The 27,682-nt window shown below is 35.5% G+C and overlaps 1 protein-coding gene and 1 pseudogene across 5 annotated transcripts in view; both read right to left on the reverse strand.

Moving 5' to 3' along the window:
• The window catches only part of SUZ12 (SUZ12 polycomb repressive complex 2 subunit), a 44,566-nt gene that overhangs the window by 7,875 nt on the left and 9,009 nt on the right, over positions 1-27,682 (reverse strand). For all 4 annotated transcript variants that reach the window (XM_080682717.1, XM_080682715.1, XM_080682714.1 and 1 more), the window contains 6 exons: positions 17,397-17,446; positions 13,663-13,748; positions 11,875-12,106; positions 10,449-10,542; positions 4,952-5,057; positions 1,336-1,513 (listed from right to left, as the gene is read on the reverse strand). In XM_080682717.1, coding sequence (XP_080538843.1) covers positions 1,336-1,513; positions 4,952-5,057; positions 10,449-10,542; positions 11,875-12,106; positions 13,663-13,748; positions 17,397-17,446 — 746 coding nt within the window. The remainder of the gene's footprint in view (positions 1-1,335; positions 1,514-4,951; positions 5,058-10,448; positions 10,543-11,874; positions 12,107-13,662; positions 13,749-17,396; positions 17,447-27,682) is intronic.
• Positions 2,020-2,260, reverse strand: LOC308254219 (small nuclear ribonucleoprotein G-like; annotated as a pseudogene). The gene has a single exon. The product of its transcript is annotated as a small nuclear ribonucleoprotein G-like (transcript).

Raw genomic sequence — 27,682 nt, forward strand, 5'->3', positions numbered from 1 at the left:
CCTTCTTCCTCTCTCTCTGAAAAATCATAAAAACATGTATCTTAAAAAATGATTGTATTAAGCCTTAGCCGGTTTGGCCCAATGGATAGATCATTGGCCTGTGGCCTGAAGGGTCCCAGGTTTGAGTCTGGTTGGGGGCACATGCCTGGGTTGTGGGATTGACCCCCTGTAGGGGGCATGCAGGAGGCAGCCGATCAATGACTCTCTCTCATCATTGATGTTTCTATCTCTCTCTCCCCCTTCCACTCTGAAATCAATATATTAAAAAAAAAAAAAATGATTGTATTAGTGTCATTCCAAATCCAAAAAATAATCACCATTAATAATTTTGGATATTTACTTACATACTTAAAATGTTTTTACTTTCCCTGACATAACTAAGTATTTTATAGATACAATTTTGTATAAATTTTTTTTCTCATTTTCTTTTAAATTCTTTTACCTATCTGACTGGCTGGCCACAAAGTATTCTGAGAAGTGACTAGACCACAATTTACTTGAGAAATCTTTCCTGACACAGCCATTTTCTCTACCTTTTTAATCTGACTTTTATAATGACTTGCACACAATAAATGGACATGAGGGGTTAATGTCAAAGACAGGGAACTTAGAAGTTTTCTGTCTTCTTTAAACAGACTTAGAACTAGATACCCTCAGGTAAAGGGCAGTGTTCCTATCAGGCAGACACAAAATGACAGATCAGTGCAACCTGGACTTTAACTCAGCAGAGCTAACTCCATTTGTAAATGTTTTCCCTCTTAAAAAATTACTCAAAATTTAATCTGGCAAAATTCAGGTTATAATGATCCACTAATATTATAAAAACACTCTGAAACACTGAATTCAGCTCTACAACATATACAAAATTTTACATGAATTAGAAAAAGCATACAATCTCAAAGCTCTATTACCAACCTGCAATTTCAAAATCCTGAAAGCTCTGAAAAGCAATAGTTTCCCTCATGAGTTTTAGGCAAAATAACTTAGTGGAAAAACCTGTCCTAAATTGGCATAGGCTATCTACAGACCTCATTTGGAGGTATTATATATGGCATATATACTATATCATGCTTCTAAAATAAAATAAAATAAAAAATAAGTCCAGACACATCTTACACAAAGATTTTGGATAAAGGACTGTTAATATGTGCTTTAACACAAAACTTTACATTTAATATAGGAGAACCCTAATTTACCATGGCTCATAGTTTGTCTCTCTAATAAGTCAAATATTTCCCAAAGAATAACTTTTAGAGCAAATGACCAAAAATTAATCTAAAGCCTAAGCCCTAACTAACTCTGCAAAACATTATTTTGACAGCAATGTCTTCTTACCAATAGTCTGAGTAGGTTTAACTGAACCAGGCTTGTTTTCTTGATGGAGACTCTCTGAATTTCTAGTGGCAAGAGGCTTGGCAATAGGAGCTGTAGATTTATCATTGGTCTCTCCTGTCCAACGAAGAGTGAACTGTAACGTAGGTCCCTGAGAAAATGTTTCAAATGGAGGCAGCCTCTAAAAGAGAAAAACATGAAAAGAGTAAAGGAAGATTCCATATAACAAATTGAAAGAAATTGTAGAAACTTAAAATAATATTTATTATAAGCTAATGTGGATTTGATTTAAATCAATAGACTTTTTTCTTGAAAACCCAAAATGCCTACATCAATGGCCAGGTAAGTCAAGTCAATGTACACAGCACAGTAGAGACCATATAGTACTGGAGTGTTCAAGTTGTCTAAAAAAGACAGCCACTTATGAGCAGTAGCTGAATTATTGCCAGACACAAACAATGGCCCAGCACAGCCACATTTTTAGATTTTTCAAAAGTCAGAAATCCAAGTTCTAATGGGGAATGTTGGCATTTTATATTGGTAACCAATTTAGAATGTTTTTTTCTGGATCAATAGAAAAGTTTAACAAAAGTTCAATGTGAAAATGAACAGGACTCAATTTTTATATTGTAGTAAAACAGGTGCTGTGGAGAGGGGACATGTGGAAGCAGTTGATTTCTCTGGTGACTATAGCCATTCTTTATAGTCTTCCAAGACTTCTAACATGATGATACTTTTTCCTCATATTACCACTATTCCAATATTGTTCTATTGCCCACCAGTTCCATCTCTACACATTCATCTATCACAAGATTCATAAAGGGATCAAATCCCTGCAATATTCCTTGGACATGTCTGCCACCATTTAATTTCAATGATAACTGCTTGTCCATAAATTTTTTAACTCGAGAGGGTGAGCTTTGTTCATGGTGTATAAGCGAGCTCAAATATACCTCCTTAGAATATTTTTTAAAAAACAAGTAAACTGTAGTACCTAAGCCTGCCAGTTTTTAGACACTGTTTGATGACTACTTTCTTGGCTTTCCTCCTCCACCTCTAATCACTTATAAAACTACTTACTATCTTCTCTTGGTTTTCTTAGTTCCTAGTAACATTTAGCCATGTGCCTCTACCTCTCACCCATCCTTGAGGATTTACCTATTATTAGGCCGATTATCCCAAATTGGTTCTCCATTGTTTATACTTGAGTTCTAAACCCAACCACCTCTTGGACATATGAGCTCCTGTTTATTTCACTGCCATACAAGCCTTAACTCCTTCTACATCTTTATTATAAATAATTATCTTAAAGCTATAATTTTAGACTGGAATGAGGTAAAAATGTGGTCAGATAAACTGGTTTTGACCTAGTAAGTCCATATCTAGGAATTTATCTTATAAACATACTAGAGGCCTGGTGCATGAAAATTCATGCACTCAGGGGCAGGGGAGGGGAGTCCCTCAGTCTGGCCTGCACACTCTCGCATCCCCCTCTCTCAGGGAATGTCTGACTGCCTCGGAGGTGGGAGAGGCTCCCGCTACCGCCACTGCGTTCGCCAGCCCGTAAGCCTGGCTTCTGGCTGAGCGGCGCTCCCACTGACCACCAGGGGGCACCTCCTGTGTTGAGCTTCTGCCCCCTGGTGGTCAGTACGTGTTACAGTGACAGGTCGTTCTGCTGTTTGGTCGATTTGCATATTAGCCTTTTATTATACAGGATTTGCAATGCAAAAAGATACATGTACAAATATATTCACTACATTTTTGAAAACAAAAACATTTTACATGAATTATAATAATCAAATTATATATTAAAATGGCATTGGTTTAATAAATTATGGAACAAAATACCACACAGCTTTTAAGAAGAAACAAATCCATATGATCTGACTCAAAAGGATGCCATTTCATATTGCCTCAAACCATTTCTTTGGAAAAACTAACAATTCATATAAATACAATTTTATTTTCTCATGGATAAACCTAACAAACTTTTAACATTTTTATCCATATTGACCATCTGCCCTCCAGTAAGTTTACCAACTTATTCTTAAAGCATTATCTGAGAATATGTGTCTTCACATATCCAACTATAAACTATCAATCTTTAAAACTGTTGTCATACGAGCAGTCAAAAGTAATTATCTCTGATTGTTTGCATGTTTTTTAACACTAATAAGAATGAATTTGCTGGCCATCTATATTTGTTGCTTTAAGAACTGCCTGAGCTTGGCTGGTGTGGATCAGTGGTTGAGTGTCGACCCATGCACCAAGAGGTCATGGGTTCAATTCCAGTTCAGGGCACATGGCAGGGTTGGGAGCTCAATCCCCAGTTGGGGAGCATGCAAGAAGCAGCCAATTAATGTTGATGTTTCTCTCGCGTCAATATTTCTATCTCCCTCTCCCTGCCTCTCTAAAATAAATATATTTTTAAAAAAATCAAAACTACCTATCCTTTATCCATTTTCCTAATCTGATTGCTTATCTTTTGTTATTGAGTTATAAACCTATGTATTCATAATAGTAGCCTTTTATATGTTGCAAATATTTCCCCAATCCATGTTTTTAAATTTAGTTATTTGCATGTAGAAATAACCCACTTTAGTAATTTTTTTATGCTTTTAACCTGCTGCGTCACACTTAGAAGAGCTTTCCTCAGAACAAGATTATATGAATATTCATCTACATTTTTTGTTATGTATTGTTTATTTCTACATTTACATTTATGAGCCTTCTGGAATTTCTTAGGTCTAAGTTTATTTCCAGATGGCTAGAGACCAATTCTGTCACAATTAATGAACAGTCTTTCCCACAGAGATGTACCACCAATTTTATCATGACTAAATTTCAAATGCATATGAAACCATTTCAGAAATATGCTTCACTGATCTGCTTACACCATATCATTTAAGTTCTATTAACTTTATAATATGTTCTACCCCCTGGTAAGTAAATGTTCTCTGAAAACTTTTCTGTAATTTTCCTTAGTATTATTACATGTTATTCTAGGATTACTTAAGACTAATTTTAAGGCTTAAAAAAATCTTTTTGAGGATTTTGCTTGTGATGGTACACTGACCTTATATTTAGAAATAAATAACATTTTGTTGAGCCTGCCTATTCAAGAAATGTATGGATGCCTATTTATTAAGTCTCTTAGAAGAGTTATGTTAAGTGTGCTTCATTTAAGTCCAGCAGATTTCTTAATAAATTTATTAAGTCATCATGTTACCTGCTGTTACTATGAATGGGATTTAAAATAGCAGTTAACATTTATTGAGCACTTATTTTATGCCAGGCACAGTGCTAAACATACTTCATTAATTATTTCAGTTAATCCATCAACACTATGGCTCATTCTATAGATGAAAAAACCAAGACACAAAGCTTAAGTAACTTGCTGGATGCCACATAGCAAGAAGTGAAAATCTGAACTTGATCTGGCTCCAAGGAGGATTCCTTCCATTAAATACTCTAACTAGGTAAATTTTATTTGTGTTTTCCAAAGTACAAAAACAAAGGACTCTACTTCCAACATAAATTTGCATTTGAGGGAGAAAACGACCAATAAAAAATGGGAGTTCATAACTATAACGTGCTCAGCCTTCTAAGTAGTCCATACCTTCCCATCAAGAATAGTCTCCCATGTTGCTCTTTTCTTGCTTATTGGACATTCTTCCATTTCCTGCATGGCTACTTCATACTCCCCATCTAAAAGCTGTAAGCGCCTGTTAGACAAACACATACACTTTAAAGTAACCTGTGTTATTATTGTAAGTACATAAATTCTACATCTTTAGATTTATAAAGCATTTATTAAATTTATATACTAGCTTATATATCCAACAAAATTTAAAAATATATCTATACTCCATTCTTAGACACAAGCAATTTTAATGGGTTCCACTATTAACTACTATTACTATAGAATTATTTTATTAATGCAGCTACTCAGATATAATTTTAAACATTTAAAATGTAATATACCTATGGCCTCAAAACTTAGCAAGCTTTAAACTTTAAGTATAAAGTATGTGTGTAGGCTTTACTTGTAAAAATGGGATAGTGTTACAATACTTGCCTTAGGGAACTACTAAGAATTATGCTTCTGTTATTTTTAACTATTGTAAATATTTGAACTGGAGTTCTTAACTTTTATACTTGACCAATAATAAAAAAATTTATGATTACAATAACAACTCCAATAACTATAAGATCCTGGGGGCACCTGGCACATATAGGTGCTCAATAAACATTTCATGGGTAAATGAATAAATGAAATACCAGCTGAATAAAAAAATTAACTAAATTATACCCATAGTATAGTTTTAATGTGTGTGTGTGTGTGTGTGTGTGTGTGTATATATGTGTGTGTGTGTGTGTGTGTGTGTGTATAATTTATATTTTTGAACACTGGTAACACTATACTAAATAGCATTCTTCAATTATGCTCAACAATTAATTATATATAGCAAGAAGAACCTGGCTTCTCTTCATCAGTCTTAAGAAAAATTTTGTTAGGTGATAACAGCTAACATTAATCAAGTGCTTACGATGTGCCAGGCACTATTTTAAAGACTTTACATAGTTCATTTAATCTTCCCAACAGCTCTATGAAGATGCTATTACTCCATTTTTCAGAAGAAAAAAATGAACAGAGAGGTTAAGTAACTTGCCTTAAGATGACACAGTAAGTAGCCAGAACTAGCAATTAAATCCAGACAGTCTGTCTCCAAAGACTGACTCCTAAAACAAATGACTTTGAGATTTAAGAATTTTTGTCTTGTCCTAGCCAATTTGGTTCAGTGGATAGAGCATCAGCCCGTGGACTGAAGGGACCCGGATTCAATTCCAGTCAAAGGCATGTACCTCGGTTGCAGACTCAATCCCCATCCCTGGTTGGGGCGAATGCACGAGGCAACCAATCGATGTGTCTCTCTCACATCGATGTTTTTCTCTCTGCCTCTCCCTCTCCCTTCCACTCTCTCTAAAAAAAAAGAATTTTTGTCTTTATGCTGTACATGAATTTATTATCCTTCAATAGCATGCAAAGCTATTTAACTTAATATTTTAAAAAAGCTAATTTTATTTAAATAGGTAATATATTCATATACTTCTAAATTGAAAAGAAGCTTCCCTCATGCATCTACATAGGTATATAATATTCTTTTTTTTTTAATATATTTTATTGATTTTTTTACAGAGAGGAAGGGAGAGGGAGAGAGAGTTAGAAACATCGATGAGAGAGAAACATCGATCAGCTGCCTCCTGCACACCTCCTACTGGGGATGTGCCCGCAACCAAGGTACATGCCCTTGACCAGAATCGAACCCGGGACCCTTGAGTCCGCAGGCCGACGCTCTATCCACTGAGCCAAACCGGTTTTGGCTATAATATTCTGATTATACATTTGATAGGTTCAAATGAATTTACCTTCCTACCTGTATGAGGCCCTTTTCCCCCAAAGCCTGATCAATAGTGCTTTATTAAGTTTTTTTTTATCTCTGCCAAACTGGTAAATGAAAAAAATGACATCTCAGTGTACTTTTTTTTTTTTTTAATATATTTTATTGATTTTTTACAGAGAGGAAGGGAGAGGGATAGAGAGTTAGAAACATCGATGGGAGAGAAACATCGATCAGCTGCCTCTTGCACACCTCCTACTGGGGATGTGCCTGCAACCAAGGTACATGCCCTTGACTGGAATCGAACCTGGGACCCTTCAGTCCACAGGCCGACGCTCTATCCACTACCGGTCAGGGCACAGTGTACTTTTCTATACAGATATCTTTTAATTGCTTAAGAACCATATATATATACATATATATATATATATATATATATATATGTATATATGTATATATATATGTATATATATATATTATAAACATCTTTATCATATCTCTTGCCCATTCTTCTAGGGCTGTAGTATTTTTCTTTTTACCTTAGTATGATCTTTTTATATTAAAGGAATGAGACATCTACCTATAGTATGAGTTAAAATTAATTTCCCTGACTTGTCATTTTTTTACTTGTTTTTTTCCTGCTTTCAGATGTAGTTTTATATTTTTATATTTATATGTCATACTTTTTCTATATATTTTTTGAATTCTGATTATTCTTTAAGGAGACTTTAATTTCTCTGAGATTATAAAAATAATCTTTACACATCTAACTTCCCAGATCTTGGCTTGCAAATACTTTACTAAAAGGAACCAAGATTCCTTGAAGAAATGGCCAATTCCAGAGCAGAGGTAGAAAAAGGAGAATATAAGCTGGAAATACTACCCTAGAAAATCAGGAAAACCAAACCAAACAAAAAAAATACATAAATCAAAAGAACACAGGAGCTGGCATAGAGGCGCTTTTCCTGACCAAATTTGGGATAATTTGCGCATTAAAATGAATAACTACATAAATAGATTAGAGCAGATTGAATAAAAATAGAATTTGTTAATCCATTCCCCCTTTTTTATTTAAGGTGAGGGATGGAAAACTCTACTTTATAGGAAACTGCCAATAAATGTGGAAGAAATGATAGAAAGTTACCAACTGGCAACTGTCATGAGAATAATTTGTTCAATCAAGAATCCTCAATGGAGCCGAAACCGGTTTGGCTCAGTGGATAGAGCGTCGGCCTGCGGACTGAAGGGTCCCAGGTTCGATTCCGGTCAAGGGCACGTACCTTGGTTGCAGGCACATCGCCAGTAGGGGGTGTGCAGGAGGCAGCTGATCGATGTTTCTCTCTCATCAATGTTTCTAACTCTCTGTCCCTCTCCCTTCCTCTCTGTGAAATATCAATAAAATATATTTTTTTAAAAATGCTTAAAAAAAAAAAAAAAAAAGAATCCTCAATGGATGCCATACTGCTGGGTAAAAGGTGGTCGGGGAAAGGACATTTACCCAGTTTCATGTATTACCACAGAAATTACATATTGATTAATTACAGAGAAACTCAGCTGTTAGAGTGTCTTATCAATGCGACATGGTTGCAGGTTCAATCCCTGAGCAATCTCAGGGTAACCAATTGATGTCTCTCTCATATTGATGTTTCTATCTCTCCCGCTCCTTTCCACTCTCCCAAAAGTAATCAATGAAAAAATATCCTCAGGTGAGCATTACAAAATTAATTAATTAATTAATTAAAGGTAAAAGGTACTGTTATAATGAAGAAATATGGTGATACCTCCTTAATCAAGTGATCAAACCTACATTATCTGTTTGTGATGTGCAAAGAACATCACTATTTAGTTCCTGCTCAAAATGTTTAACCTGAATATATTCATTAAGAAATCAACCACAAAAGTCCAAATTGAGAAATTCTTCAAAACTACAGGCCTATACTTTAAAAAAGTGTCCCAAAAGGCAAAACAAACAAAACTGGAGAACTATTCCAATTCAAAGGAATCTGAACAGATATGGCAACTGACAACTACAGATCACAGTCCTCAATTGGGGGTAAAGGGTAAAGAGCTATAAATGACATTACTTGGGTTAATTGGGGAGACAGTATTGTATTATGTTAAATATCCTTAATATGATAGGTGTACTGTGATTGTGGAAGGAAATGTTCTTGTTCTTAGGAGACACATCCTCAAGTATTCAGCAGAAATGAAGCTGAGTATCACAAACTTTCAAATCGTTCATAAAAAACAAAGTATATTCACAAATAAAGCAAATATGGTAAAATGCTAAAAACTGATGAATTTAGATAAAGGCACTATGGGCATTAATTACCTGTATTGTTCTCACAACTTTTTTTGTAGGTTTGGGAATTTTCAAAGTAAGTTGAGGGGAAATTCTCCCATGGTTTTTTCATAGTTTTTATCATTAAATAAAAAGCAGTATTTCACATGTACAAAAATATGTTAATATATATGTAAGGTATAATATATGTTAAGAATTTTAAAAAGAATTCAACATACCTCCCATCCTGCCTAAAAGAGAACATTTACCAACATCAATGAAGCCTAGTGTGCAATATCCTCACTGCTTCTCCCACAGACATAACCACTATCTCCTAGTACAGTGGTCGGCAAACTGCGGCTCACGAGCCGCAGTTTGCCGCTCTGTTGACTAATGAGTTTGCCGACCACGGTCTTAGTATATGATTATGTATTTTCCATTTAAATCTTTGATCCACAGTCAAATTTAAGACTTTAAAAAGACAGTATATTTGTTCTGCCAATAGTAATACTGTGATATTAAGTGATAAATTCTAAGACAATATGGTACCCAAATTTTGTAGTATTATTCCTAATCATCTTTGCTTTCCTATTAAAAGCCTTGTACCTTTCTTTACATGGTCACTAGTAAGTGATAATATTAAAGCAACAATCTAGTACTTTTTTAAAAATACAAGGAATGTACTAGTTGCTCTATAACTTACACCTGACAGTGAACTACCAGTGAGCAGCCTGGAACCAGAAATATGTCAAGTTATAGGTTTCACCTCCAATCCTGTCAAAAAAGAAAGCTGCATTTGCCTCCTAGATATCTTTTACTGGCAATTAGATGCTTTATTCCCAAATGAAAACTGTTGAGATAATTATAAATCCAAGTGTTCTTTACTACCCTGTGCCAAATGTACATAGAGCCATACAATGATTACACACAATTTTCTTCCTTAATTTTAGTAATTATATAACCTCAAAATTTGCACAGGGCCCACTGCATTCAGGTCTCTGCTCATATATTACCCTCTCTGAGGCTTTCTCTGTAAAACAACCATTTATTCTCTTTATTTTTCTTTACAACACCCACCACTAAGTGACATCAGTTGATATAATTTTTTGAAGGGGTGGTGTATATTTCCTCCACTAGAAGTTCCACGAAGGCAGAGATTTCATTGCCTTTTCACTACCTAGAACAGTATCTGACAGAGTAGACACTCAAAAAGACAATTGCCAAATAATCTTAACTGAGCCATTCAAATAAGTTCCTCATCTGTGTTTATTGTTTTCTATGTAATAAGAGGAAATATTTCTTGGTTTGTTTGTTTTTCAGTCCTAAGAATAAAGAGAGACAAAGGCAAAGAAATAATATCACTGCTACATTCTACTTTGGAATAAAAAGATGTCTAAAACGTTATGGGAGCCTCACTTGTCCATCAGCGTTACCTGTTTTTATCAAATACTGTCATTTGTGCCACAAATGTCTTTTCCCCATCTTCACGATTTCGTTTTCTTCTAGCTGGAAGTTCTTCATTGACATCTGAATTGGATAAACATTTCTCATGAATAAAATATTAAAGCACAAATGTCCTATTTATGATATACGACCCCTTAACATATTTATCCCAAATGAGGTACAAATTACACTAAGTTGCAATATAATATGCAGACTTACACTCTTCTATCTTATGTTTTTATGATATGTATGAATGTCCTACTTATTGACATTCATTGACAGTAACCCCACATCTATTGAGAATGATCTTGATCTTGCTAGGCAAGAAGAAAAAAAAAAAAATCCTCCTCATTCATGGTTCTTTTGAAGAACTTCAAAGGGTACTTAAAGACTCAAAGAGTAGCCAAGCTGGTGTGACTCAGTGGTTGAGTGTCAACCCATGAGCCAGAAGATCACAGCTCAATTCCCAGTCAGGGCTTATGCCCGGGTTGCAGGCTCAATCCTCAGTAAGGTGCATGCAGGAGGCAGCTGATCAATAATTCTCTCCCATCACTGATGTTTCCATCCCTTTCTTCCACATAGTTTAAAATAAAAGGAAGATTCTGTATACTACTCAAAAAAAATAAAAAAACTCTAAGATTATTACATGGATTTTTCAACTGCAGAGGTTAGTGAGATGGGGTGGGTTAGGCACCCCTAACCCCCACTTTGGCTCAAGGGTCAACTATTTATTTGTATTTGTCTATCTCCATACTCTAGGTTGTGAGCCTTTGGAGGATAAAACTGGGTGTTTTAATCATCTTTGTATCCCCAGCACCTATATGTTGGTTGAACAATTACCTCAAAGGTGGATTCAGAACTGTTGGGATATACATAACAACCAAGTATAATAAAATATTAATCTATGTGTTGAATGTGAGGATATTGGTGTTCACAAATTCTTTTGACTGTTCTGTATATATGAAATTTTATACAATAAAATGTTGAGGTGGTAGTGAATTTATTGTTTGCTGTGAGGCTAATTTGAAATTCCAATCTTTTCCATCCAGTGTTAAATTTATTATTTTACTGTATGAAGTATGTTTCATCATGTAATAATGAGAACTTTACAAATTAAATACCTCATACAGCACAATAGCCAATAGTCCAAGAGCTTGGACAATCTACCATAAAATTGTCTCATTAGACTATCAGAGATTTGCAAATAAAAGCAATGCTATTAAAAAACGTGAATTCAGTTCTAGTTCTGCATTATTTTTTTCCCGTGGAATGGCAGTCTTAAAAAATTATTACAATAACTCAAAAAGAAATAGTACAAAATTATGAATACTTTTAAGATATACTGGTTTAATAATTTTCATTAATCACTGTAATCTCCTATCACAAAATCTAGTCATATTAATAAAATAAAATTACCAATATTTTCATTGGTTTCTCCATTCATCATTCCATTAAACTCTCTTCTTCCTGGACGAGTCACTCTAAATAGCAATGAGTAAGACTTCACCATATGGCTGTTACTAGGTTCAAATTCATTACTGGAAACTGCAAGGGATGGGAAATTTCCAGGTTTTGTTTGATTGAGGTCAGGATTCAAAGGCACCTGCTTTTTACCTGTAGGAACTTGCCTTATTGGACAACTTACATCCTGCAAAAGTAAAGATTATTAAATTATATTTATTTATATATATGTAATTATTAGAATTACAATAAACTTGTAATCACAGCTATAGGAAACATGCTGTAGGCCAAGATTCCCAAATGACATACTAAAATTCTAACCACAGTTGTGAAAATTGTGAAGCAAAAAGAAAATTTGGAACAAGTATATTCCAAATATTAACACAAATGAGAATTTCTCCAATAAGCTGAAAATAATGATAAAGTATATCCAATATTTAGCTGATAATCTAAGTTTTAAATTAGAAATATGAAATTAAAATCATGCTTAAACATTAAACTTGTTAATATTTCCCTTAAATTTTACATTTTAACAAAAAAATAGAGACCATTAGAAATGAAAATTATAACCTCACCGTCAACATTATGACATAAGTAAATTCATTTAAATATGTTTAACAGAGGCAATATTCATCATCTTATGAGTAACGTTCTGCAATTATATAACTAGAATTATGCTGAAAGAGCATAGGTGAAAAATTAGAAGATGCATAAGATTTTTATAACAAGAAAATATAGGACATATTTCATTGTAGTTTCTTTTTGAAATAAATACATGTTTACGGTACAAAAAAAAAAAAAAAAGAAGTCTAATCCACAAAAGAGTATAAAATGAAAAACGTTTTCCCTACCCCCCAGATCTTACACTCCAGAGATGACTAATATTAGTATATCCATCTTTCCAAGAAAATATTTATGCCTATTATTTCTTGAAACATAAAAAGGATACTATAGGTATATTCACATATTTTTGCCTAAATAAAAATATATATTAAAGAATTTTCACATCACTGCATGTCATATGTGCATGGGAGTTGGAGGCACGAAAGTGATTATTTCTTAACTGCAAAGTTTTTAATAAATATTTACTCTGCCATCTCCTCTCACCTTAGTCCATCCATACCAATGCTCTAGCAGTTTTCAAGTCCTATATCACCTTACTATGATTTTGGAAGAACATCAGCAATAGGAACTTCCTAATACCCAAGGACTTGTCCTTAAAGCTACTAAAAGTATATCTGTTGGCTTTGGTGGGTTGTCCAGGAAATTTAACCATTATAACTCTTGTTTTTATGACAATACTTTCATTTTATAATAAAAACTTGAAGCAATGTATTAACAAGTTAATAGCTGATAACGCTGGTAACATAATTTCTTAGCCTGAGAGGATTATTTTTGAAAAAATAATCCTTTTGGAAAAACTCTCTCTTAGCCCTTATTTAAAATTTCAATGGGTGTAAGAAGAGACTTAAGTAGTAGGGAGGCACCTGAATTTATGTCTTAAAATATTAAAAGATAGCTTCTTCCCTTCACTGACACCTACAGGAGATTATGCATATACCTACAGCCAGACTAAGAAAATGCACAGATCTGGGAGGTTGGCAAAGAGGTTATCAGTTTTACAATTCAGGCACCAACATATTTAAAAGCTTTCACGGTTTAAATACCAAGTATATACAAATGAACATATTCAAATTCTAAATATTATTTTACTTTATCTACCAATATCATTGTTTATGTTACCTTTCTTTTTTTGTGGCAAACTTTCACAAGCAGGACTTCCAGAGTAACAGAATTTTGTTCATTTTCTGAGTTTTGTGATGGCTTATCTAAATAGAAAAAATCAATACTTCAAGTATTTTTAAAAATATATAAATACAGTACTCATTTTCCTAAGAAGTCTAGAAATTTCTAATAAAAAAAGACTTCTCAGAATTTTATTCATTCTTTTCTTTTGTTAATTCTCACTCAAGGATACCTTTTCCACTGATTTTTAGAGACAGTGGAAGGGAGGGGGAGAGACAGAGAGAAGCATCTATGTGAGAGAGACACATCGACTGGTTGCCTCTACACGTGCCCCGACTGGGTTGGGGATCGAGCCTACAATTGAGGTACATGCCCTTGACCAGAATTGAACCCAGGACCCTTTAGTCTGTGGGAGACACTCTAACCACTGAGCAACTGGTTAGCAGCCGTGGGCAAACTATGGCCTGCGGGCCGGATCCGGCCCGTTCGGCTGTTCTATCCGGCCCACGGAGCCGAAAGAGCGGAGGGTTCTCTTGCTCTCCCCTCGGCTCCTTTACTTTGAATTTATATTAGTTCACACAAACACTCCATCCATGCTTTTGTTCCGGCCCTCCGGTCCAGTTTAAGAACCCATTGTGGCCCTCAAGTAAAAAAGTTTGCCCACCCCTGAATCAGTTTCAAATGTGCAGCAAACTCTTAAAAAGCCTTTACATAGTCGCTTAAATAAACCTTTCTTTCACAAGACAATTGTAATTACCTTCTTATATACTGATTTTCTTTTCTCCCCCCTAAATTGTTTTAATTATTGATTTTAAAGAGAGGAAAGGAGAGTGAAGGAAGGAGGGAGGGACTGGGAGAGAAACATTGACCTGTTGGTTCTATCTATTTATGCATTCATTGGGTGACCTGGGATTGAACCGAAACCTTGGCATAATAGGATCATGCTCTATCCTGCTAGGCCCTGTAATTTTCTTTTCATTCAAATAATGGCTCTATTATTTTAATTAAAACTAAAAAGGCTTACCGATTACTTCTGCCATAAAGATTTAATAATTATACCAATAAAAAAATGTAATAAACTGCAATTGCAAAAAAAAAAAAAAGACAAATATAGTTAAATCTTCTTGTTGGAAAGCACCAATAAAATAGTTCAAGAGGAAAAAACAATGAACTGTTCAGGAAAGACAACCACACACTGAATAAACATTTAAAATTTTTTTTCCTTCTCCCAATATCATTAAAAAATTATTTAGTTTAAAATACATTTAAATTAAACCAATTACTATTATATATGTTTCACTTTGAATGCAGAGATGTTAAACTAAAAAATCTTTGATTTGACTCAAGACCAAAGAGATAAAAAAATGGATTTAAAAAAAAGTTATATAAGCATATTATCATTTCAAAATAAAAATATCTATTTTTGATCTTTTCACCAGAATCTCTCTAAAGGGATCTCTTGGTTCACAAAGGTTTAAGTATTTTAATTTTAAAATATATTCTGTATTACCGTCCTATACCAATTAACTAACAAATTATTTTCCATAATTTGACTTTATTTTAAAAATGTTTTGACTTTTTTAGAGAGGGGGAGTAAGGGGGAGAGACAGAAATATCGATGAGAGAAACATCGATCAGCTGCCTCCTGCAGGCCCTTTCCTGGGGATTGAGCCCACAATCTGGGTATGTGCCCTGACTGGGAATTGAACCGGTGACCTCTCAGTTCATGGGTTGATGCTAAACCACTGAGCCATACTGGGCCATAGCTTGTCTTTAAAGCCTAAAGTCATTAATAGGTCAAAATTTTAAATATTTATTCTTTCATCATCAAGTTTCAGTATTATGTGGAAGAATTATAATAAATGAATCTATAAACATACAGAAATAAAATAATTTTTGTCCTGAGATTCTGGACAACAATTTTTCTACTTAAAAAGTGTGCATAAAATGAATTTGAATCAGTCTATTTGAAAATTATAACCACAATAAAAATACTTTAATATAACAAAAATAATCCAATGGCTAAAATGCAGTAACAAAACATTACTCTCCAAACATTACTTACTCCGAAAATAGCCCCTAATAATCTATGTGTTTTCATTCTAAGCAGTTTCAAATAGTAACTGCTAAACAAAAAGTCTTCATTTAAAAAACGAAAGAAAAAATAATCAGATTTTAGAGACCTGGATGTTGGTTTTCTATCCTGGTTTCTTAAAAATATTATTTCTTCCTGGTCAGCATGGCTCAATGGTTGAGCTCTGACCCAGGAACGAAGAGATCACTGGTTTGATTCCCAGTCAGGGCACATGCCCAGGTTGCCGGCTCGATCTCCAGTTTCTCTATTGATGTTTCTATCTCTCTATCCCTCTCCCTTCCTCTCTCTCTAAAAATCAATAAAAATATTTAAAAATATTACTTCTTAAAAAAACCCAACAACCTGTAACAATACTTTGAATAGACAAGAGAGGCAATATATCTGCTTCTTCCCAAATTCCACTAATTTGATTATAATGGGTATTTTCTGGAAACAGAAGTATCAACAGAGTTTACTTTCTCATTTACTTCAGTAACATCAAGGAAAAATAAAAGCTTCAAGTGAATTCAAGCAATTTTTGAACTTTACACATTTTGTCATGCAGACACGAGAACAGTTTAATCAAACTACTTTTCAATTAATTTCAACTAATTAATTCAAAATTAGTTCAACTAAGTTAATATTAATTAACAAAATAATATTGATCAGTACGTATTATTCAATTACTAACTTCAGTGATGGAGAATTTATATATGTTTTATGTAAGTCCCTGGGAACAAAGAGTTCACAAACCTACAAAATTCAAATGATAAATTTCTAAAGTATTAGAGTCCATGTACTTTAAAAGTATCATAGAAAACCAAATAATGATTAGGAATAAGGAGTCTATAAGATTATAAATAGATTAGGGGGGGGAAAAAACCACAAAAGTGCTACTCAAGTTCCTATACAAAAAATGGACCAGATCTAAAGCAAAACTAGAAAGAAGTTACACTAGCTGCCAATAGAGAGATGAACAGAGCTCATAATTGTTATGTAAAAAAAGCTGGCTATCTAACTGTTCTAATATAATCATTTTGTTTATTAAACTATTTGGGGTTTTTTAGTAGGACAGCAATCTTCTCTCTTTTTTTAAAAAAAAAATATGTTTTTATTGATTTTGAGAGAGAGGAAGGGAAAGGGAGAGAGAAAAACATGGATGAGAGAGGAACATCATTGGTCGGCTGCCTTCTGCATGGCCCCTACCAGGGAGTGATCCTGCAACCCAGGTATGTGCCCTGACTGGAAATTGAACTGACGACTTCTTGGCGCATGGGTTGACAATCAGCTGCTGAGATACACCAATTGGGCTTGTGCTTTATTAAAATGTAGACTCTTAAACTCCACCCTAGTAGATCTGAGTCTTTGTAGGGCCCAGCTATATGAATTTTAAACGAAGTGCCAAGATATTTTCAGAATTTGGCACATCTCTAAAATTTGAGAACCACTAACTTATAGAGTTTCAAGTTACATCCTCCACATCCCATTATTCACCACATAAAGCAATAATGAAAAGCACTGGAGGTCAACTAACAAGAAGTGTAACATTTATCAGACTCAACATCTTTTCCATTTTATAAATTTACACACATGAAGTAATTTTTTAATTCACAATGGTGTTTTGTTGTTAGAATGCCAATATGTTTAAAGTACATACCATTTTTGTGGAAGAAACCAGTAAAGGTAAGCTGCAGATGAGCTGACAAGCTAAACAGAACAAACAAAACATTTATCACTTTAATGCTCTATAATAAAAATAGCCTAGACTTTAAAACATAACATTAAAATCAAAGCTACTTCAGGTAATTTATAAGTATTTGATTTTCTTATTCTTAACTCGATTCAAGCCCATGACTCGATGTTTTCCATTAAGTATGACATCTGAAATAGTGTCTACACATTAAAAAATAAACAAATATCACACACAAGAATGAAAACACCAAAGGATTAAGGCAGATAAAAATAGACCACCAAACGAGAGGCAAGGTAATTTACTGTGCTTTAGTGTTATACCTATAAAATAGGAACAAGTTTCCCTTCCCACCCCACAAATTTTTTTTTTATAAGGGTTGCTGAGTGTCTGAATATTCCAAACCTATGGGAATTCAACCTTCTAACAAATCTAAAAAAACATCACTTTCTACTTCAATGGGGGGGTGGGGGGGGGAAGGGAGATGTAATACACAATTACAAATGACTGTTTCAACATGTCATTTCCACTATTAGTTTTAGAAGCAATAGAAAAGAAAAAAAAATCATAAAGATACTATTTGTTTTGAAAATATCTACTCACAATGAAAAACGATTAAGATGGGATAGAATAATAGAGACATCAACAGACTTTTGTAGTATCTTTATTTTTTTTAAATATATTTTATTGATTTTTTACAGAGAGGAAGGGAGAGGGATAGAGTCGGAAACATCAATGAGAGAGAAACATCGATCCGCCGCCTCCCGCACACCCCACACTGGGGATGTGCCCGCAACCAAGGTACATGCCCCTGACCGGAATCGAACCCGGGACCCCTCAGTCCACAGGCTGACGCTCTATCCATTGAGCCAAACCGGTTTTGGCTGTAGTATCTTTAAACCACAAAATAAAACGATCTATTTGTTGGTCAGAAGCCATTCATAACTTTCCAGAACAGTTTCTGTAATGAGATAAGACACCAGACAGGGAGGGGGCTATAGAGAATAGATGTTGGGGAAAGGGGAGCAGTACTGATCTCATACTCAAGAAATTGACTAGGGCAGTGGTCGGCAAACTGCGGCTCAGGAGCCACATGTGGCTCTGACTGGAAATTGAACTGACGACCTCTTGGCGCATGGGTTGACAATCATGTGGCTCGAGAGCCGCAGTTTGCCGCTCTGTTGACTAATGAGTTTGCCGACCACTGGGATAGGGGCTTAATCACAAGGAACAACAACAGCCTGTAATTATTGGAATCGAGAGTCTAGATCAGTGGTCGGCAAACTCATTAGTCAACAGAGCGGCAAACCGCGAGCCGCAGTTTGCCGACCACTGGACTAGGGTAATTGCCCTAGCTGGTTTGGCTCAGTGGATAGAGCATCAGCCTGTGGACTGAAGAGTCCTGGATTCAATTCTATTCAAGGACAAGTAACCTCAGTGTGTGGAAGGCAACCAATCACATCAATATTTCTCTCTCTCCCCGCCCCCTCCCTTCCACTCTCTCTAAAAATCCATGGAAAAATATCCTCAGGTGAGGATTAATGAAAAAGAAAAAGAGCCCTAGCCAGTCTGGCTCAGTGTACAGAGTGTCGGCCTACAAACTGAAGGGTCCCCAGTTCGATTCCGTCAAGGGCACATGCCTGAGGGCCTGCTGGAGGCAGCCTATCAATGATTCTCTCTCATCATAGATATTTCTATCTCTCTCTCCCTCTACCTTTCTCTCTGAAATCAATAAAAATACTTTTTAAAGGAGCTGGAGGGGGTAAATGGGGGGGGGGGAGGGGACATATGTAATACTTTCAACAATAAAGATTTTAAATAAGTAAGAAATTTGGTTTGGCTCAGTGGATAGAGCATCTGCCTGTGGACTGAAGGGTCCTACATTCGATTCCGGTCAAAAGCACATGCCCAGGTTGCAGGCTCGGTCCCCAGTAGGGGGTGTGCAGGAGGCAGCCAATTAATGATTCTCTCATCGTTGATGTTTCTCTCTCTCTCCCTCTCCTTTCCTCTCTGAAATCAATAAAAAAAAAAAGTCTCCCTTTATTAAAAAAAAAAGGAAGAAGAAATTTACTAGTGTAATGAATGAAAGTAAATAGTAAAGGGCATAAGGATCCATAAAGGGTATGGTTTTTTGTTTTTTTTTTGGGGGGGGGGGGAGGTGTCTAAAAAAGATGGTGATAATCTAGGCATTCTTATAAGAAGGGGGAAAGAGTTATACAGGGTGTCCCCAAAAATATATATACACACTTTGAATAATTATAAAGGAAGTGTTCATGAAAATACATTTCATTTTTAAAATGTAGTAGAATCTACAGACATTGTGTATTCATTTTTTTGGCACAGCCTGTATAAAGACACTGAGGCAAGATAATATTGAGAATGTAATAACTGGAAATTATAGAATTTCCACATATTGGAAAATAAATTAGTCACAACCAGCCTATCCTATTCTTTGTTGCTTCATTTAAAAAACCTATATGCTAAAACCAGGTTAATTTTGTTAAAAACACCATGTAATATTCCTTTCTCCAAATTTTCTAACAAGTCCTTAGCTGCCAAATCTTTTGTCTTACTGTTGTCTATAATATGGCTCCCATTTGTTTTATCGCCACTAAAGCCTTATATAGGAAAATAGGTTACAATGATAACATAAAGTGGGAAAATAGATTAGAATGATTAGAGACAGAAAATTCAAGTTTGAATTCTGGCTTTAGTTATTCGCTGTGACCCGATATCTGTAAAATGAGAAAATGACCTCTCAGGACTGAGTCTTGCATAAAACCAATCCCCAACCATCCCAGAGCTTTATAACCAGAGAGCTTAAATTTCCTTTATAAGCACTTCTATTTACCATTTTCTGTCACTATTTTTTTCACACAGGTTCTCTTTCAACAATCATTTTATCGGCACCCTAGAACCTAGCAGTGTCTTGATAAATACTTCTATCAAGAGAAGCACTTGATAAAAACTTTTTATAAGGATAATGATATCCTCCCAAGAGTAGCAAGATTTTTAAAGTCAGTGTAATTACCATTACACTGTAGTACTTAGTGTTATTTACATTGTTTTTACAGGAAATGTGATTTTAACTTCCAATTTTAAAATTCCAGAAACATCTTGACCTACTCCAGAAAATATTTTAAATCAGTATCACTCAAAATGTAGTCTGCAAACTGAGGTCTCATTGGGAAAACTTACCACTCCACAACAAGGCAAGCAATTAAGAACAAGACTTTAAAAACTTTAATAGAAATTTAATATTGCCATAATACACAAGCATGTGATTAGTGTATTTACAAAGTATCCATCTACAAAAGATGAGAAAATAAAAACAAACAGAAAGGTCCTTCATTACAGAGGGTTTGAGATGGTTTTAAATGATACATTATGAGTTAAGTGAGATAGCAAGTACATTCAGCCATCATTTTAACATTGTTTCTGGGAATGTAATTTGCTATGCACATTTTCTCCTCCTCTTCTCCCTCCTAAAAGTAAACACTCTGATTTGTACCTACAATAAAAGTAACAATGAGGCCTAGTTGATCCCTTCCATAGGTGGTTTCATCAAAGGAAAAAGGCGTTTTCTTCCCCTTCCTGATTTACCCTCTTCCCTCTCTGATGGCTACTGTATTTACATCTTAGTTAATTAAGCTAGATCAGAAAAAGGGAAGGAAAGGAACATGTAGGGTTGATTAGTCAGGCATATTTGGTTTTAGACTGTACAGAGTCCAGATATCAGTAGTAAGATATCAGATAAGAATTTGGTTCATCTTTGTAATGTGTTTCCTATCATATCTCTTGAGGAAGCAAGTAACAAGGCAATGGGACACTAGATGAGGAATTTGAAATTCTGAGATAAGATTCCAAGCACAAACATCTGACAACTGCAAAGCAGTCTATAGAATGAGTTTAATTTAAATTCATAAAGAATTAACATTTTGAAATGAGATTCAGATAGAAAACTCAAATTTTAAGAATAGCCAAACACCACAGAAGAAACAAAATTTTCATGCTGGAAAGAGACCAAGATTAGTGCCTCTAGTTTGGTACACATTAATCTGATAGTGGCAAGTATAAGGTTTCACTGTATTTATTACCTCATAACAGGACAAGTCTCATGATAAACTATTTGGCACCTACTTTGTTAGATGTTAGTTATCTAACTTTTCTTATACATTTAATGCTATCTATAATAATAAAAGTGTAATATGCTAATTAAACCAGACATCCTTCCAGACGACCTTCTAAATGAAGCTGGGGCTTCGAGGGAAGCCTGGGTCCCAGGTGCCTGCTGGCGGCCAGAGGAAAGCCTGGGTCCCGGGTGCCAGAGGGAAGCCAGTGCTGGCAGCCGGGGGAAGGAAGGCCTACTCTTGCATGAATTTCGTGCATTGGGCCTCTAGTAATGTATAAAGCTGAGAAACTGATGACTGCTCCAAGCCCATTATCTTGGAATCTGGTTTCTTTTGAAGTTCATACACAAGAATGGGAGCCCTTTGTAGTGAGAGAAGATAAAGTTGAATGAAGGGAATCCATTACATATAAATCAATCACCTTCTAGAAATACTATGGACAAACATACTAGTAGAGGAATTATTGTCAACACCCATGTTAGAAAGGAAATTTTTTTTTTTTATTTTTTTTACAAAGGAACGTTTTTAAAATTTGTCCTTAACCACTTAAATTTTAAGAATCAGATATGCGCCCTGACCGGTTTGGCTCAGTGGATAGTGTCGGCCTGCAGACTGAAAGGTCCCAGGTTCGATTCCAGTCAAGGGCATGTACCTGGGTTGCAGGCACATCCCCAGTAGGAGGTGTGCCGGAGGCAGCTGATCGATGTTTCTCTCTCATCAATGTTTCTAACTACCCTCTCCCTTCCTCTCTGTAAAAAAAAAAAATCAATAAAAAATATATTTAAAAAAAAAAAAGAAAGAATCAGATATGCTCAGCAGTGATTGATACGGCACCTTCAGAAATAGGTATGTAAAAAGAAATTTATGGCGCAGGTTCTGAAAAAGAAACAAAACTCAAACATGAAGAGATGCTAATTTGAAAACAACTTCAAAATGTGCACTCAAGGCAGCGAAATTGTCAAAACAAAGAAGGAAAACATCAGATCTTATTAATGATGGAAAAGACATACAGTCAACTCAATAAGCAGCCTTAATCTCTAAAAGGGTAGGGAAGTACCATTAATGTGATATATCTATTTAAAATAATTTATGGCTTTCTTAGGATGAAGACCAACATCCTTAAATAGCCTACAAGGATATGCATTACCTGGCCAAGGCCATCTGCTTTAGCCTCATTTAATGCCACTCTCCCTGTCAGCTACTCTGGCCTCAAATGACATATGTATAATATTTCCTTTATCTAGAATCAGCTATCTGCTCAGCCCCTTGCCCTATTTAGTCCTATATTCTTTCAAATCTCAGTTCATTTTTTCAGAAAAGCCCTCCCTGATCATCACTATTTCCAAAGCCAACATCTTAAACAAGAGCTGGTTCTCTTGCTTTACACACTCATAGTTTCCCTATAGTTTTCTTTCCCAGCACTTATTTATATTTATTATATGATTATGTCTTTTTCCCCCCAAATGCCAATGATCTTCATAAAGGCTGGGTCTTCATCTTTTTTGCTCACCATTATATCTCCTAAGAGATAGTATATATAGTGTTTGGGAAGTGGTACACTAAGTAAATGGGAATCCCAGAAAAAAATAGATCCGGGCCTTGTAATAGTACAAAAAGGTGCTTACAAAAGGAAGATTTCTAATTCTAAAGCTTAGGCTGTAATAACAACTATAGAAAGTGATGAAAGACATTTACCTTATTAACCTACTAAAACCAGATGCTGGAAAATATCCCTAGTAAAAGTTGTAGTTCAGATATCTTTTGAGGGGACTTCTCCAGCTACTAACAGTTGGACCAGGAATAAAAGATGATTAAGGAGAAGAAAGAGAAAACATCCTGCTTCTCATCTCGCCCAAGGAAATACTTTCGGAAGCAACTCCAATTTGGAAATCTTTTCATGCTGACCTTTCAGCTAGTGGAGATACACTTATAAGTCAGGAGTTATAGTAATTCCAAAATTGGTAGGATTAATAACACAAGAGACCCCTGGGAATCCTGCTAGGATAGAAAACTACAGAAATACCAGAGATTTATTCCAATAAGCCATAGTGCTTGGTCAAAACCCAAAGTAAATAAGCCCACAATAACCTTAAGTGCCAGAAACAAGAGCTTGAGAGGACAGGATATAAGACATTCTAAAAAGAAAATAAAGATATTTTAAATATAATCACACCAAAAAAAGCAAGAGGAAACATCAGTATAAACTTGGGAGACTGAGGTGAGACAACTATAAATTTCTAAGATTTGCTCATTGCCATGGAATTTTCAGAAGCCATTTTGTAAGAAAAGCAATATTCATCACTGGTAGGCTTTGAAACTGAGTTTTAAAGTTACAGATGACAATTCTGGTCTATTGTCATGAATTGACCAACACCTTAAAGAAGTAAAAACCAAGAAATACCCATATTTTTCTTTTTTGTTAATATTTTTTCCATTGATTTTAGAAAGTGAAAGGGTGGGGGAAAGGAAGAGAGGGGAAACATCAATGTGAGAGAGCCACATCAATTGTTGCTTCTTGCACACACCCCAACTGGGGCAGGGAACCTGCAACCAAGATATGTGCCCTTGACCAGAATCGAACCCACAACACTTTGGTTCGAGGGTTGATATTCTAACCACTGACCAACACTGGCCACAGCAATGTTTTTCTTTATTCTATCAGCCCATTCCCCTAATATAAGAGTGGGGAACGTCTGGCCCGCAGGCCATAAAGCCCGCAAAAACAGTTGGTCTGGTCCTGCCAAGGCATTAGGAGTAAGTTAATTAAATGTTTGACCAAATACAGCAGGCTAATTTTTAAGTTGATAATTTTGTATGGCCCAAGAATGTTATAAATATCCAAATGGTTCTTGGCAGAAAAAAGGTTCCTCACCCCTGCCCTAGTAAATTTCTGCAATTATCTGTGACTAGTAAGACAACTATTTATGTAGAGTAGAAACTACATAAAAAATCCTGGAACACCAACTTCATTTTGCACGGATAATGCTGGGAATTTGGTTTGGTTTATAAGTCACTATAAATGTCATAAATAGGCCAGGCATTTGATTATTCTAACTTTTGGGCTGTAGTACTATATTATTTTTGTGTATCTTGATATTTCTCTGGAACTTAGGAGCTTTTTTGATTATCCTGATATTCCCCTAGAACTTAGGAGCATGAAATACATTGGGTTTGGGAGTGGAGCTATTACAACTTTGGAAGTGCTGAAAGAACGTTAAGTTACAGTAGAAAACTCCCAGATTACAGCTGTTGAACAAATCCAGGATGCAATTAAACTGAACAAGATTTCTACATCTGAAACTGTATAGAAAATATAGATGGAAGAGATACTTTTTTGTATACGATTTAAGATTTTAACTACTAGTAATTAATGTCATGGAACAACAAAGATTTATTTTGTTCTCTTATAAGAGAATTTGATCAACGATTTTACAAGCCAAGTTTTACAGTGCTGGCATTATATTTGGTGTCTAAGAAACATTTTACAATCCTGTGTGAGAAATTTAGTAAACAATAGGATTATACCTAATTTGAGATGAGAAATACATTGAAGTCATTTAACAATACTATAAGGCAGGCGTCCTCAAACTATGGCCCTCGGGCCACATGCAGCCCGCCGAGGATATTTATCCGGCCCGCCAGGTGCCGCTGCCTGTCCTGCTTAGCAGCCGACTCGTCCCGGGCCCACAGTGCACACAGGAATTTGTTCATAGTTTTTTTTTTTTAACTATAGTCCGGCCCTCCATCGGTCTGAGGGACAGTGAACTGGCCCCCTGTTTAAAAAGTTTGAGGACCCCTGCTATAAGGTTTTGGAGGTAAACTTAAAATGAAAGAATTTCCCAATTCTTTTTAGTGACTCCGGGAGCACCACTGAGACATTTTGGGGGCGGGAGTTGAAATAGCTAGCACATTAACTCAATACTTCCCCTTGGCCTAAAGTGCTTTGCTACGAATTAAGCATGGTCAGCTCCAACAGAGTTAGGTTTTAAAAAATAAAATATCACCTGGCCAGTGTGGGTCAATGGTTGAGCATCCACCCATGAACCAAGAGGTCATGATTTAATTCCTGGTCAGGACACATGCCTGGGATGCAGGCTCCATCCCCGGTGGTGGGTGTGCAGGAGGTAGCCCCTTCCTCTCTCTGAAACCAATTTTAAAAAAAAGAAAATCTAGGGGGTTGAAATATCCAACTCAATGGTCCCAGCTGGATCTTAAAGATCGAAAAAGTTGTTTTTCAAAATAACAAGCAGGAATTCTATGCAAATCTCTGATGTTGCTATGAGCTGGTTAACAATACCCGTTAACAGTACTCGTCTAATTATTGAACCCACTGGGTCAAAAAGAACAAAATTATTGTGATTATTTGAAGAGAATTAATCAGCATGTTCTATCTCCCTCACAAGACTCCCTACTCCCTCTAAGGCAAGCTCTGTAATATTTATCTAAGACAATGTCACAAAGAGATAGTAGTAGGGTTCAGCAGTGATGAAGGTAGAAGTTTGAAAGGGAAGAAGAAAAGGGTTAAATGTTCTTCTTGGTTCATTCTTCCTTCTCACATGAACCCTGAAAGACCTGAAGGGCAAACTATTAAGGTGTTCAGTAGAAAAGAATCAGAGAGGTCAGAACACAGTTTACACTTTAAGTAAAAAAGGCCTTGAGGATCACAAGAGCTTTGTCCAGGGCAAATGACCAGACAAGAATCTGGAATAAAAATGCAAGCAAAGAATAGAGTATACATGCACTGGGAATATTCCTGCATTGAAAGGTGCTTCGTGGGCAGGAATAGATTAAGTAAAGATCAGTGATTTCAGCTTCTAGAACAGACCATCAAAGCTTATTTACAAGTCAAGACTGCCTAGATATGGAAATAGAAATTACACTTTGGTCTTACAAGATTGTAGGATATAAAATAAAAAATGTGATTTTATAATTCAAGTAACAAAATATTCTAATTCAAAAGCCAAACTTTAAATATAAGCATTTGCAAAAATGACATCTTACACCAGTCACCAAAATGAGAAGCCGTACATGAAGCATCATTAAATCAGTGCATAGCCTATAGAAATTGGTAAGATATGATTTAAAACTTCAAAAGAAAAAAGAGCCCTAGCCGATTTGGCTCAGAGGACAGAGCGTTGGCCTGTGGACTGAAGGGTCCCGGGTTCGATTCCAGTCAAGGGCACATGCCCAGGTTTCGGGCTCAATCCTCAGTAAGGGGTGTGCAGGAGGCAGCCAATCAATGATTTTCTCTCATCACTGATGTTTCTATCTCTCTTTCCCTCTCCCTTCCTCTCTGAAATCAATAAAAATATATCTAAAAAAAGAAAAAGAAAAATCCACTGTAGCAATTTTTTCAACTCTATTATTTTTTAAACCTGATATTTTTAGTTTTGCATTCTCCCTAAAATGAGTCAATGAATGAATACCACCTAAGTTCTTGTTTCTCTTTAGAATAGTATTTAACTTTCTTTAGTTTACATAACAAAGAATAAATAGAATAATACCATCTAGGAATGGAAACATACTATTAGGAAAGCTATTAGGACATTTAGGGAATTAGTTCTGGGTGTCACATCTGAAAACATACAATAAGTAGATTCTGCCCAAATTGTCAAATTTATTAAACTACCATGTGATAAACATATTCAAATACAAAATGAAGTTAGGAATATTTTGCCTGAATGATGTAAATAAGGGGAAAGACAAAATGGAAAAAAAAGAGAGCCTCTCTCAGATTTGAAGATGATACTTAAAAGAGATATGCTGTTGTGAGGCACCTGACACATCACCTAACATATAGTTAAGTACACCGTAAATATAAGTCTCTATCCCTCCTTATATGAATTATAACATTAACACCAACTGCAGAAGTTATAGAAATTTGGATTAAAAATCTAAGAAACTGGAAATAGAGATAACTGGTAATGAACACAGCTGCCTTAGGAAACACTGAGTTCTCAGCATTGGAGGTATTCGAGATGAGGCTTAAGGATTCTCTGCCAGGGATGGTATAGAGCAGTGGTCAGCAAATTTCGGCTCGCGAGCCGTGGTTTGCCGCTCTGTTGACTAATGAGTTTGCCGACCACTGGTATAGAGGAAGTAATTCCTAATTTGTGTAAGAGT

This window comes from Plecotus auritus (assembly GCF_963455305.1).
Source record: "Plecotus auritus genome assembly, chromosome: 7".
Lineage (NCBI taxonomy): Eukaryota > Metazoa > Chordata > Mammalia > Chiroptera > Vespertilionidae > Plecotus > Plecotus auritus.